Consider the following 13421-nt stretch of genomic DNA (forward strand, 5'->3'; position numbering starts at 1 on the left):
CGCAAACTGCAACGACGATGCCTCAACAAGGAAACGACACATCGTCTGCCATGACCGTAGTCGGCGCAATTTTCATCGGCAGTTGCGCCACCAGGCCATGCGCCGCCAGCGTCACTCGTCCCTTCAACTGGAGCAAACTCTAGAAACGATGTCCTCAAGGACTATAATAACACTAACAAAAACACTTCTCTATCTCTATCTCTACCTCTCTATCTCTACCTAATAATAAAAGGGCTATTGCTTCTGGCGGTACGTCATCAAAATTGTCACCAAATTTGCAAAATATTATGCACCAATGCCACGTATAAGTGATAAAAAATATTTTACACAGGGGAATTCCTCGCCTGGGCCGGCCCATAATGTAGGTACCTCCTATATTGCGCTCTGCATGCTAGGAGAACATGCAACACGGCTGTTTGGGTCGGCTCATGTCCGGGCAGCCTATTTCCCCCTTTTTCTTTTCCATTTTTGTTTTTTCTACTTCATATAATTTAGCATTTCCAAAAAGTTTCGAAAATTAAAAAATGAGTCTTAAAAAATAAAATGTTTGTGGATTCAAAAAATATTCGCAATTTTTTAAAAGTACTTCCTTATTCAAAAAATGTTAAATTTTTTGAAAAAAAAGTTCAGGAAATTAAAAAAATTTCACGACTTTTTACACAATTTGTGTATTGAAAAATGTTAATGAAATTGAAAAAAAATCGCAAATTCAAAAGATGTCATGAATGAAAAAGTATCCTAAAAGTTCAAAAAACTGTTCTTGACTTACAAAATAGTTTATTCATTTATAAAATCTTCGCTAATTCAAAAAATTATCATGCATTTCAAAAAATGTTAATTAAATCAAAAAAAAATTCATGAATTTCAAAATTTGTTCCAGCAATTTCTATACAAAATTGTTAAAAAAGTTTGAAAATTGTATAAAATGTTCAAGAATTTGAAAATTTTCTACATTTTAGAAAATGTTCAAAAATTTGTATAAGTGTTCACGAATTTAAAAATGGTCATGATTTTAAATAAGTGCATGAGTTTAAAGAACTGTTCATGATTTCAAAAATTAATCATGATTTCACAAAATTGAGAGTGACAGTGTATCTGGGTGATGCAGCAAAATATGATCATGGCCATTGAAGATAATGATTTTTTTTCTCCCACCGCAACACATGGGTCCTTTTGCTAGTAGTAACAATGCATCGTGTTTCGTTGGGCAGAGGAACACCAAACGCTAACCGTCATTATTTTCTAAATACAAAGGTGCGAAACACTAGAATGAATGTGTTACTTTGTTGGATTATCTGAAATTCCACAATTGAGTTTTGAGTTGTTTTTATCAAGAAAAAAAAACATCAATTTTGCTACATTTATCATATTACTTGCATTGATTCAATTGACAACTCTAGAAGTTTAGCTAAAGGTTAAAACATCCAGCAATTTCTTTAACAAAAGGTTGGTGCGTTTGTATTTGTTACATTCATGACATGCATAGTTCAAACAGAAATTTAACTGAAAATTAAAGATGACGTCAATCAGAACACATGTAATTTTCTAGGGTAGGAAAATAGTTATTCTAATATCAACTGTCCTAATTCACAAAAGCAAAACTTTAACTTTCCAAATTCGTCTATGACAGTATAAAGTCCATAATAACCTTTGGAAGGGCAATGATGGTACATTACTTCCTAGGAGATGATAGTTATGTCGACCCTTAGAGCTTCTACAACCGGACACCTTATATCTGTGCCAAACTTCTGGAGGGCCTGCCCAGTCATTGTCCGGATGCAAAATTGTCACCCAACCGGACCCCTCGTATTCGGCCCAAATACGTCCACTATGGCCCACCCGCTGCATCAAGACTCGCCCGCCGTGTACAATCTAGCCCACTGTGGCCCACCCGATCCCACATATATTCATCCCCATCTGCACACTCCAGATGAAACCCTAGCCGCACTCCACTCGCCTCCCCCCTCCACTTCCCTCCGCCCGAAAGCTTACTTCCGGCGATCTCTGCCCTTCTCCGACATGGCGGGCAATGGATCCGAGTCTTACACCTCCCTTGTTGACTGCCGGGAGCTCGTCCCACGCGAGACCAACGAGGAGATGGTCGTCCGTGTTGCGCTCCGCCGCTCACGAGAGGAGTACGACAGACAGCGCGCGGACTCCATCCAGCCGGAATCCATTGCGTCCGCCGAAGTGGCGCATGGATCCGGCGCGAGCCGCGTCACCATTGCCTCGCCGGAGGCGGTGCAGTCCATTTGGCGTCCGAACACCGTGCCAAAGGTGCTTATCAATTTGGTACCAACTTCAAATTTCTCTAAATAGAAGGTTAGGGGGATGCGTGCCAGATGTGATAGTTTCTTCTTCTTTAGAAACAAGATGTAATAGTTTAGGGGATTAAAGATGGTGGGTTGCCTTAATTGTGTAGTAGTGAGCTTAGATGCTCATGTTGGAGGCCCAACCCAGAACATGCGCTCTTGCCTTGTCTATGTGTGCGCCGCGCTTGATCTTGCCTCAAAAGAAAAATAAATAAAATGTTAGCTAAGCGATGGAGATGGTGGTGGCGGCCTGGTCTTGCCTCTCGTTCTGCTGTGGAGAAGGCGCAACACGTCGGAGGATGGCCCGAGGCGATGAGTCGCATGGGCGCACATCAACGTATGTCTCGGCGTCGGTACAGCAGCCGCGTCTAGGGATACGGTAGACAACCACAGCAAGCCCGTTCCTTAGTTCGTGTGCTCGTCTTTTCAACTACAGCATGCAGTACTTTTTGTTTTGCTGTGTCAAACTGTACTTGTTCATTCCCTGCAAAGAAAAACTATACTTATTCATATACTTATAAAACTCTGAGAACCCAGCTTGCTCAAACCATTTCTTAAATGATGCAACCATAAGAATGTACAAATGAAATGTTCAACTATTATGTTCTTTAGTTGTTAAAAGTTATCCGTTGGTTTCATCTAGCTATGAACTATGGTCTGGCGACCAAATAGCCACTTTAACTTGTTTTGGAAAGTCTTGGCTAATAGTTCCGTATGACCAGTAGGTGATGTGACAAGTTATTTATATGATTCATTTACTCTGATTCAACTTGAATAATTGATTGTTGTATCAGGCAACATCTATTGATGCTGTACTGAAGGATGCTGGTTTGGAAAGCAAAATCATGGAAGTGCCTAAGAAGTCGGGTTGGGATCTAAACACATCGTGTCTTTCCTACTATTGGTTATTGATCCTCCAAGTTATTAACTTATGTAATTTCAAAATTTCTTTGAAGGCGACGTCACTGGGAACAACAATGATCTGACGAATGATTTACTGCAACCAATTAGGAAAACGCGGGATAATATTGTATGTCTTCTCTTCTGTTTCAGGAAAAAACAATGCTTATTTTTCTTGTGTTTTGTTCTATTTGAGAATCTGATGTGAACTCATTCCTTTTTCGTTTCAGCTTCATAAGGAACACATACTTCAAGATCGAAGTGCTGAATGTGATATGGACATTCAGATTATCCTTACTGGTATTCTACCATTCTTCACATCTAAACATAGTCGAAGTGATACCCACATGTAGGATTTTTATAGCTTTGTGGCAAACATTGTGGGTGTGTTTTGCTGGGAGGCATACCTTTCCCAAAGTATTGTGTTAAATAGTGGTGTACCACACTTTTTCATTGTGGACAAATCGCCCGCCACACTTTCTGACATACATACGTCTGTCGGAAGTGTGAGTTTTTTTGGAAAGAATTTATTTCCATATTTATTCTACATTTTCATTACCCATCATGTTTAAAAATTGCGCAGAAGGGAAAATGACAGCTAAAGTGCTGGCAATAATGGAAAAGTATAAGGCAACCAGCTCAAATATGATGGAAGTTGGCAATCCATCTTGTTGTGGAGATGGTGACAAAACTAGGAGAAATAAGAGGAAGACACTGAAGGAGGTGCTCCTCCACAACAAGTGCCAGGTAAGAAACCTCGAGCTGAAATGCTGCATAAGGATGTTAAATTCCACATGTATCGTTGACACTTATCAATGCAGGAGCTCAATGAGATCTGTTATGACATCAAGTGTATAGCCCCAAGATACACAGTATTACCTTCACCAGAAGATGGTATGTATAGATATATTTACTTTTATCTATTTAATTTTCTACATGGACAAGCATTGGGTTCTTTGACCATATAGAAACAATAATTAAGAGTTTCATACAAATGGGTCTTATGCCACTTATTTTCAATGTAGCATCTATTGAATTCAATCCCTATAGTTCCCGCTTAGTTTCATGAATTGAAATGACAACATACATGGTGTACTACACTAATCATGCCTAAGAAAAAGAGTTTTCAAGTGGTCATGTCAATAGACAACCACTTGTTTGTGCTATGTTGTATTGTTAGGTTTATTTAACGCCATCATGGTTCTATCGATGATTGCCAAATGTTTGTCCGTACCTTGTAGGCTCTATGAGAGATCAGATCTATCCATTGTATTGTAATTAGTTGTCGAGAACTGAATATGTTCCAAGCTAGCAATAACAAATAACTGTTCTTTGATTGCCTACCATCTTCTCACATGTTGTTTCAAGCACTTATTAACCAGTCCTTTTCATATCATTTCAGGAATGTTCCATGCCAATGTACGTTTTACATGCCCTGGTTATGACATGAGCATCACTGGTGGTCCTCATCAGACCCCAGATGGGGCGAGGTGCTCTGCAGCTGCCAATCTGATAACAGAGCTTCACAAGAAGGCAGCGGAAGAAGAACAACAGGAAGATGACGCAAATATTCCTAGTTAAATTCCCAAAGTTGGGTATTAGCAGACGTCCGGAACCACCAGCAATCATTGCACATTGTCTAAGCTCTTTTACCTCTGAGAGCTCGTGTTGCTTTAGTTGTTTGAGTTGTGGATTCTTACTAGGGTAATTTCATGTTGTGGACTTTTATCAGGGCAATTTTGCGTTGTGGATTTCCTCTGGTTGTGAACAATTTTGTGACGTGAGTGAACACAAATTATCGATTTAAATATGGGTCACGCTACGCGTCAACCGACTGATCTTTTTAAAAGACCCGCCGCCTCCTGCACCATTGGATGAGCCATGAATAGCCGTGTGATCTCTCAAATGAGGTGTGTCCAGAATTGCAACAAGGTAGATGTCGCGCAACTCGCGCTACAACAATTGTTGCAAAACCACCAGAGCATTATTTTCGCCAGAATTGTTTTTATTTTGTCTTCAACGTTTTTGCAACAAGATATATGTTGCGTAACTTGCTCTGCAACAATTTCTTTGTTGCAAAACCACCGAAGCGTTATTTTCGCCAATTTTTTTATTTTTTCTTTAACATTTTTTGCAAAATAGATATGTTGCGTGAGAACTTTGGCAACAATGGAAGTATTGCGGAATTAATATTTTTCATCTTCACCTTTTTTTGCATCATAAATGTTGTTGCGGGAGGAGTTCTGCAACATGAATAATGATGCAGAAATTTTTTCACTGAAAAGATGATGTCGTTTGCTGTGTGAATTAAGAAATTTATGCAATATAGATGATGTTGCGAGAGGACTTCTGCAACAAAGCCATTGTTGCGAAAAGTATAACAAAACCATCCTGACCAGAACGACGACGAAGGGCGAGAAGGGAGTCTGGAGCTGCGCAATTAGGCTGATGGTGACCTGAGCGGAGCTCGGGCGTGCGCGCTCGAGTAGCCGCGGCTGCGAGCGGGCGTAAGGAGATGGAGAATACATAAGGAAAGGACAAGAGGATAAGGACACGTGCTGGACATAGGGGGCGGCAGAAGCATTGCGTGTTATCCGCCGGCTGAACAATAGCATTTTCCTTCAAATATACACCTTTTCTATTATTATGGGGCGTGCTACGCGTCGGCCGGCGGATCTTTTAAAATGATCTGCCGCCTCGTGAGTCGTTCGATTATGTGACGTGAGCCGTCAGTTCCCCTTCTCTAATTTTCTGCAACAATACTCTTGTTGCGAAACCTCCTCTTCTCTAATTTCCTGCAACAAGAACTTTGTTGCGAAACCTCATCTTCTTTAATTTCTTGCAACAAGTCCCTTGTTGCAAAACCTCTTCTCTATTTTTTTTGCAACAAGACCCTTGTTGCAAAAATTGCAAACACATGTCCCGCTGCATCTAATTTTCGGTAACAATACACTTGTTGCAAAAAATGCAACAACATCTCCGGCCGCACCGCGCACAAACACAGTTCTGCAACAACATTGTTGTTGCAGAAACTTGGAGTAGATGTACGGCGTGGTGATGCGGCTACTGCTAGCGCTAGTGGTGCCAGGAGGGCGATGAGGTTGATGACGCTCCACGCTGGCATGGCGGATCATGATGATCCATCGATTTGGTCGCCGGTAGGCGTTTGGGGTGGAGATCCGGCATGGATGCGCTCACGATGACAACCTACACGCGGCGGCGCTCGGTGATGACAACCTACAGGCTGCAACGCTCGGTGACGACGACCTACATGCGGCGGCGCCTACAGGCTGCCACGCTCGGCGACAACGACCTACAGGTGGTGGCGCTCGGCGACGAGGACCTATAAGCAGGGGCGCTCGGGTTGGCTCGCGTCCTTAGTTGTTGGTCGCGAGTGCTCGGTCTGCAACAGACCATTTGTTTCGGTCAAGCGAACTAAAACAAGGGGCAAGTTGCAAGAGAGAAGGTCGATGCCTGCACAAACATCCGCCGGTTGATCGATAGTGTTTCCCTTTATCTATTGCTGCAATTGGCCTAGGTTTAATATATGATTACTTGGTACTACTGTCGGGGATATCTAGCGACATATGCCAGGGGTGGCTTATCATGGATGGGGACAGGAGTACGTTGTCGGGTCCTAGAAGCGGGAGTGAGCGAGATCTTGAATGCGTACAAGTCTTACAAAGGTTCGGGGCTCTCCGTGGAGATAACACCCCTAGTCCTGCTTTACGGGGTCTCCGCATGATGACTATCGTCAATAGAGTAGCTACAAGAGTGCTCCTTGAGCTGTTTCGGCTAGAGGAGGAAGAAGGGCAAGGCTAGCTCCCTATCCTCTCTCTATGTGGGTGTAAGTTGGCTAGCGTTCTGAACCCTTTGCATGGGGTGAGCCTGGGGTTTATATAGGCCTACCCCCAGGGGTACAATGATAATCCGACTGGGTGTAGGACCCGACCGCCAGTGTCCCTGGGCGCCGGTTTCTCCGCCGGCTGCCGGGGCCCGCGGCTTGGTGGGTCCCGCCGGTTGCCGTAAACTCGGCCGACAGGTAGGGCCCGCCGCCTGCGGGCAAGGTTGACTGCTTTACACAGTAGCCTCGCCCTTGATGACGGAGGCTTTGTCGAGGGGCGCATGGCTATAGTCCCGCCACCTAGCAGGCGCTCGCTGTAGCCACACTCCGTCTCATCAGATTAATGGTGCGCAGACTCCGAGGGAAGGGAGGGCCGCCTGCTAGGAGTCGGCCTGCTCTCGAAACCGCCTGCTCGGGGTTCGCCGCCTTCTAGTGGCTCGCGAACAGGTAGGGCCCGCTGTCTGCGTGCCGTACCGACCTCCATCGTGGGAGCATGGCTCCCGCTAACGTAGGTGATATCATGGGTTGCGTGGCAACAGTGCCGCGCCGGCCGAGGGCTGTCCGCTTTGTACACCAACACTGTGGCCACTTTTGCCCTGGATTCGTGGGTGGCAGGTCGTACTGTAGCCAGGCCCCATCTCGTCATAGTAAATGAGTGCAAACTTTGAGGGGGCGCCGAGCCGCCTACTAGATGCCGGCCCCCTGGGGCCGCCTGTTGGGAGCGCGCCGTCTTCTGGCAGCCAGCCCATTGGACCAGTCAGACCAAGGAGTCGGCCCTTCGTCCGGAGGTGTGAGGGGCGCAACCAGCCTTGATGTCTTGAAATACTATGGGGTGCTGATTAGGCTACCCGTGGTCAATCCCTCCGACAACTACATCCGTTCAAAAATAGTTGAAGTTCTGGTTGTCCAAAGTTAAACTAATTTGGAAACATATTAACATCTTGAACACCAAGTTATTATCTTGACATTCTTTATGAAATGTATTTTTATATTATGGGTATTTGATATTATAGGTCTTAGAATATTTTTCTATAGAGTTGGTTAAATTTAAACTAGTGTAACATAGGACAAATAAAGAACTTTAATTATTTAGCAAGTGGGCATATGCGAGTTGATATTAGTGTGAGTGTGTGAGCTAATAAGTCAGGTTCGTGAAGCTGGAATAGTGGGCGCTCTCTTCAGATAAGCATGCATCTTCCTTTTATGTACTCAATACTATAGTTTGAATCTGCAAGAGTTCTACATCTGACCGATTTTAGGTCTTTAGCGAAAGCAAGGATGAACACACCAACTCTTAACTATTTTTTTCTGATATTTGAACAATAAATTATAGGACCTCTTTAGTGGTTGATTAATTTTATTAATTTAGTGATCGTTATTTGTTTCCCTTACTATGATTTGAGTCATTTCCCCCCAATGTATTTTAGGCATTCTGCGCACCATCTTGGGAGCCCCACCAACACTCTTACTGGAGTGGAAGCACACCTCCGCCTTTCCTTGTTGTGAGACCTTGTAGCCGACTAATAATTGCTGATTTTAATTAAGACGGAGCTAGGTGATTTGAATTTCTCATAGGTTTTTTCAAGCCTTTTATTTCATTTCAACTTTGATCTCAAAATTCTATATTTTAATTGTGTTTTTTAATTAAGTAGTACCTCGAGATTAGTATTAATAAAATAATGCTTATCTTTGATGTGGTGTTAAATAATGACAAATTAGAACTTCCTCATGCCTTCACCATACTTCCATATTGTCATCTTCCCTTCAAAGATCTCCAACATAATCCACCGCCAACTTACCCACTCCATAATTATCTATATCATCCTTGCCTCTCATCGTCCCTTGACTGTCCATATCCATTGATGTTGCTTCTCTTTATTTGACATCACGAGAAAAGGCGATGAGGTCTAGCCTCTCTCTCTCCCTTTCCCTCTCCCTCCCTCCCTCCCTCCCCTCTCTCTCTCTAAAAGTATAGTCGGACTTAGTGGTATGTTATGATCTTGGCGAGGTGTCCCCCCAATGGGTGGTCCATCATATGGGTATAGTGTACGACCTTAGCAGGATAAGTCACACTATTCGATTCTTGTCCACGATCATGGACTAGTCAGGATAAGTCAAACTATTCAGTCCTTGTCCATGGTCATTCACCAGTCGGGATAAGTCACTTTCCATGGCTACCCGTGGTCAATCCTCCGACAACTACATACGTGCTGATTAGGCTACCCGTGGTCAATCCCTCCAACAACTACATCCGTTCAAAAATAGTTGAAGTTCTGGTTGTCCAAAGTTAAACTTATTTGGAAACATATTAACATCTTGAACACCAAGTTATTATCTTGACATCCTTTATGAAAAGTATTTTTATATTATGGGTATTTGATATTATAGGTCTTAGAATATTTTTCTATAGAGTTGGTTAAATTTAAACTAGTGTAACATAGGACAAATATAGAACTTCAATTATTTAGGAAGTGGGCATATGCGAGTTGATAGTAGTGTGAGTGTGTGAGCTAATAAGTCAGGTTCGTGAAGCTGGAATAGTGGGCGCTCTCTTCAGATAGGCATGCATCTTCCTTTTGTGTATTCAATACTATAGTTTGAATCTGCAAGAGTTCTACATCTGACCGATTTTAGGTCTTCAGCGAAAGCAAGGATGAACACACCAACTCTTAACTATTTTTTCTGATGTTTGAACAATAAATTATAGGACCTCTTTAGTGGTTGATTAATTTTATTAATTTAGTGATCGTTATTTGTTTCCCTTACTATGATTTGAGTCATTCCCCCCGATGTATTTTAGGCATTCTGCGCACCATCTTGGGAGCCCCACCAACACTCTTACTGGAGTGGAAGCACACCTCCGCCTTTCCTTGTTGTGAGACCTTGAAGCCGACTAATAATTGCTGATTTTAATTAAGACGGAGCTAGGTGATTTGAATTTCTCATAGGTTTTTTCAAGCCTCTTATTTCATTTCAACTTTGATCTCAAAATTCTATATTTTAATTGTGTTTTTTAATTAAGTAGTACCTCGAGATTAGTATTAATAAAATAATGCTTATCTTTGATGTGGTGTTAAATAATGACAAATTAGAACATCCTCATGCCTTCACCATACTTCCATATTGTCATCTTCCCTTCAAAGATCTCCAACATAATCCACCGCCAACTTACCCACTCCATCATGATCTAATCATCCTTGCCTCTCATCCTCCCTTGACTGTCCATATCCATTGATGTTGCTTCTCTTTATTTGACATCACGAGAAAAGGCGATGAGGTCTAGCCTCTCTCTCTCTCTCCCTCTCTCTCTCCCTCCCTCCCTCCCCCTCTGTCTCTGTCTCTCTCTCTCTAAAAGTATAGTTGGACTTAGTGGTATGTTATGATCTTGGCGAGGTGTCCCCCCAAAGGGTGGTCCATCATATGGGTATAGTGTACGACCTTGGCAGGATAAGTCACACTATTCAATCCTTGTCCACGATCATGGACCAGTCAGGATAAGTCACACTATTCAGTCCTTGTCCATGGTCATTGACCAGTCGGGATAAGTCACTTTCCATGGCTACCCGTGGTCAATCCTCCGACAACTACATACGTGCTGATTAGGCTACCCGTGGTCAATCCCTCCGACAACTACATCCGTTCAAAAATAGTTGAAGTTCTGGTTGTCCAAAGTTAAATTTATTTGGAAACATATTAACATCTTGAACACCAAGTTATTATCTTGACATTCTTTATGAAAAGTATTTTTATATTATGGGTATTTGATATTATAGGTCTTAGAATATTTTTCTATAGAGTTGGTTAAATTTAAACTAGTGTAACATAGGACAAATATAGAACTTCAATTATTTAGGAAGTGGGCAAATGCGAGTTGATAGTAGTGTGAGTGTGTGAGCTAATAAGTCAGGTTCGTGAAGCTGGAATAGTGGGCGCTCTCTTTAGATAAGCATGCATCTTCCTTTTATGTATTCAATACTATAGTTTGAATCTGCAAGAGTTCTACATCTGAACGATTTTAGGTCTTCAGCGAAAGCAAGGATGAACACACCAACTCTTAACTATTTTTTTCTGATGTTTGAACAATAAATTATAGGACCTCTTTAGTGGTTGATTAATTTTATTAATTTAGTGATCGTTATTTGTTTCCCTTACTATGATTTGAGTCATTCCCCCCGATGTATCTTAGGCATTCTGCGCACCATCTTGGGAGCCCCACCAACACTCTTACTGGAGTGGAAGCACACCTCCGCCTTTCCTTGTTGTGAGACCTTGTAGCCGACTATAATTGCTGATTTTAATTAAGACGGAGCTAGGTGATTTGAACTTCTCATAGGTTTTTTCAAGCCTTTTATTTCATTTCAACTTCGATCTCAAAATTCTATATTTTAATTGTGTTTTTTAATTAAGTAGTACCTCGAGATTAGTATTAATAAAATAATGCTTATCTTTGATGTGGTGTTAAATAATGACAAATTAGAACATCCTCATGCCTTCACCATACTTCCATATTGTCATCTTCCCTTCAAAGATCTCCAACATAATCCACCGCCAACTTACCCACTCCATCATTATCTATATCATCCTTGCCTCTCATCCTCCCTTGACTGTCCATATCCATTGATGTTGCTTCTCTTTATTTGACATCACGAGAAAAGGCGATGAGGTCTAGCCTCTCTCTCTCCCTCTCTCTCTCCCTCCCTCCCTCCCTCCCCCTCTCTCTCTCTAAAAGTATAGTCAGACTTAGTGGTATGTTATGATCTTGGCGAGGTGTCCCCCCAAAGGGTGGTCCATCATATGGGTATAGTGTACGACCTTAGCAGGATAAGTCACACTATTCGATCCTTGTCCACGATCATGGACCAGTCAGGATAAGTCACACTATTCAGTCCTTGTCCATGGTCATTGACCAGTCGGGATAAGTCACTTTCCATGGCTACCCGTGGTCAATCCTCCGACAACTACATACGTGCTGATTAGGCTACCCGTGGTCAATCCCTCCGACAACTACATCCGTTCAAAAATAGTTGAAGTTCTGGTTGTCCAAAGTTAAACTTATTTGGAAACATATTAACATCTTGAACACCAAGTTATTATCTTACATTCTTTATGAAAAGTATTTTTATATTATGGGTATTTGATATTGTAGGTCTTAGAATATTTTTCTATAGAGTTGGTTAAATTTAAACTAGTGTAACATAGGACAAATATAGAACTTCAATTATTTAGGAAGTGGGCATATGCGAGTTGATATTAGTGTGAGTGTGTGAGCTAATAAGTCAGGTTCGTGAAGCTGGAATAGTGGGCGCTCTCTTCAGATAAGCATGCATCTTCCTTTTATGTATTCAATACTATAGTTTGAATCTGCAAGAGTTCTACATCTGACCGATTTTAGGTCTTCAGCGAAAGCATGGATGAACACACCAACTCTTAACTATTTTTTCTGATGTTTGAACAATAAATTATAGGACCTCTTTAGTGGTTGATTAATTTTATTAATTTAGTGATCGTTATTTGTTTCCCTTACTATGATTTGAGTCATTCCCCCCGATGTATTTTAGGCATTCTGCGCACCATCTTGGGAGCCCCACCAACACTCTTACTGGAGTGGAAGCACACCTCCGCCTTTCCTTGTTGTGAGACCTTGTAGCCGACTAATAATTGCTGATTTTAATTAAGACGGAGGTAGGTGATTTGAATTTCACATAGGTTTTTTCAAGCCTTTTATTTCATTTCAACTTTGATCTCAAAATTCTATATTTTAATTGTGTTTTTTAATTAAGTAGTACCTCGAGATTAGTATTAATAAAATAATGCTTATCTTTGATGTGGTGTTAAACAATGACAAATTAGAACATCCTCATGCCTTCACCATACTTCCATATTGTCATCTTCCCTTCAAAGATCTCCAACATAATCCACCGCCAACTTACCCACTCCATCATTATCTATATCATCCTTGCCTCTCATCCTCCCTTGACTGTCCATATCCATTGATGTTGCTTCTCTTTATTTGACATCACGAGAAAAGGCGATGAGGTCTAGCCTCTCTCTCTCTTCCTCTCTCTCTCCCTCCCTCCCCCCCTCTCTCTCTCTCTAAAAGTATAGTCGGACTTAGTGGTATGTTATGATCTTGGCGAGGTGTCCCCCCAAAGGGTGGTCCATCATATGGGTATAGTGTACGACCTTAGCAGGATAAGTCACACTATTCGATCCTTGTCCACGATCATGGACCAGTCAGGATAAGTCACACTATTCAGTCCTTGTCCATGGTCATTGACCAGTCGGGATAAGTCACTTTCCATGGCTACCCGTGGTGAATCCTCCGACAACTACATACGTGCTGATTAGGCTACCCGTGGTCAATC

The 13421-nt window shown here is 42.0% G+C and overlaps 1 protein-coding gene across 1 annotated transcript; it reads left to right on the forward strand.

The window, feature by feature from the left end:
- The first annotated feature begins 1952 nt into the window (after nt 1–1952).
- On the forward strand, nt 1953–5029 carry LOC123125151 (uncharacterized). Its single transcript, XM_044545679.1, has 7 exons — nt 1953–2277; nt 3107–3179; nt 3269–3342; nt 3443–3512; nt 3796–3959; nt 4034–4106; nt 4615–5029. Exons 1-7 carry the CDS (start codon nt 2020–2022, stop codon nt 4791–4793), a joined length of 891 nt encoding a protein of 296 aa, XP_044401614.1. The 5' UTR covers nt 1953–2019; the 3' UTR covers nt 4794–5029.
- The last annotated feature ends 8392 nt before the right edge of the window (nt 5030–13421 follow it).

The sequence above is a fragment of the Triticum aestivum genome, chromosome 5D (genome assembly GCF_018294505.1).
Source record: "Triticum aestivum cultivar Chinese Spring chromosome 5D, IWGSC CS RefSeq v2.1, whole genome shotgun sequence".
In the NCBI taxonomy this organism is placed as follows: Eukaryota; Viridiplantae; Streptophyta; class Magnoliopsida; order Poales; family Poaceae; genus Triticum; species Triticum aestivum.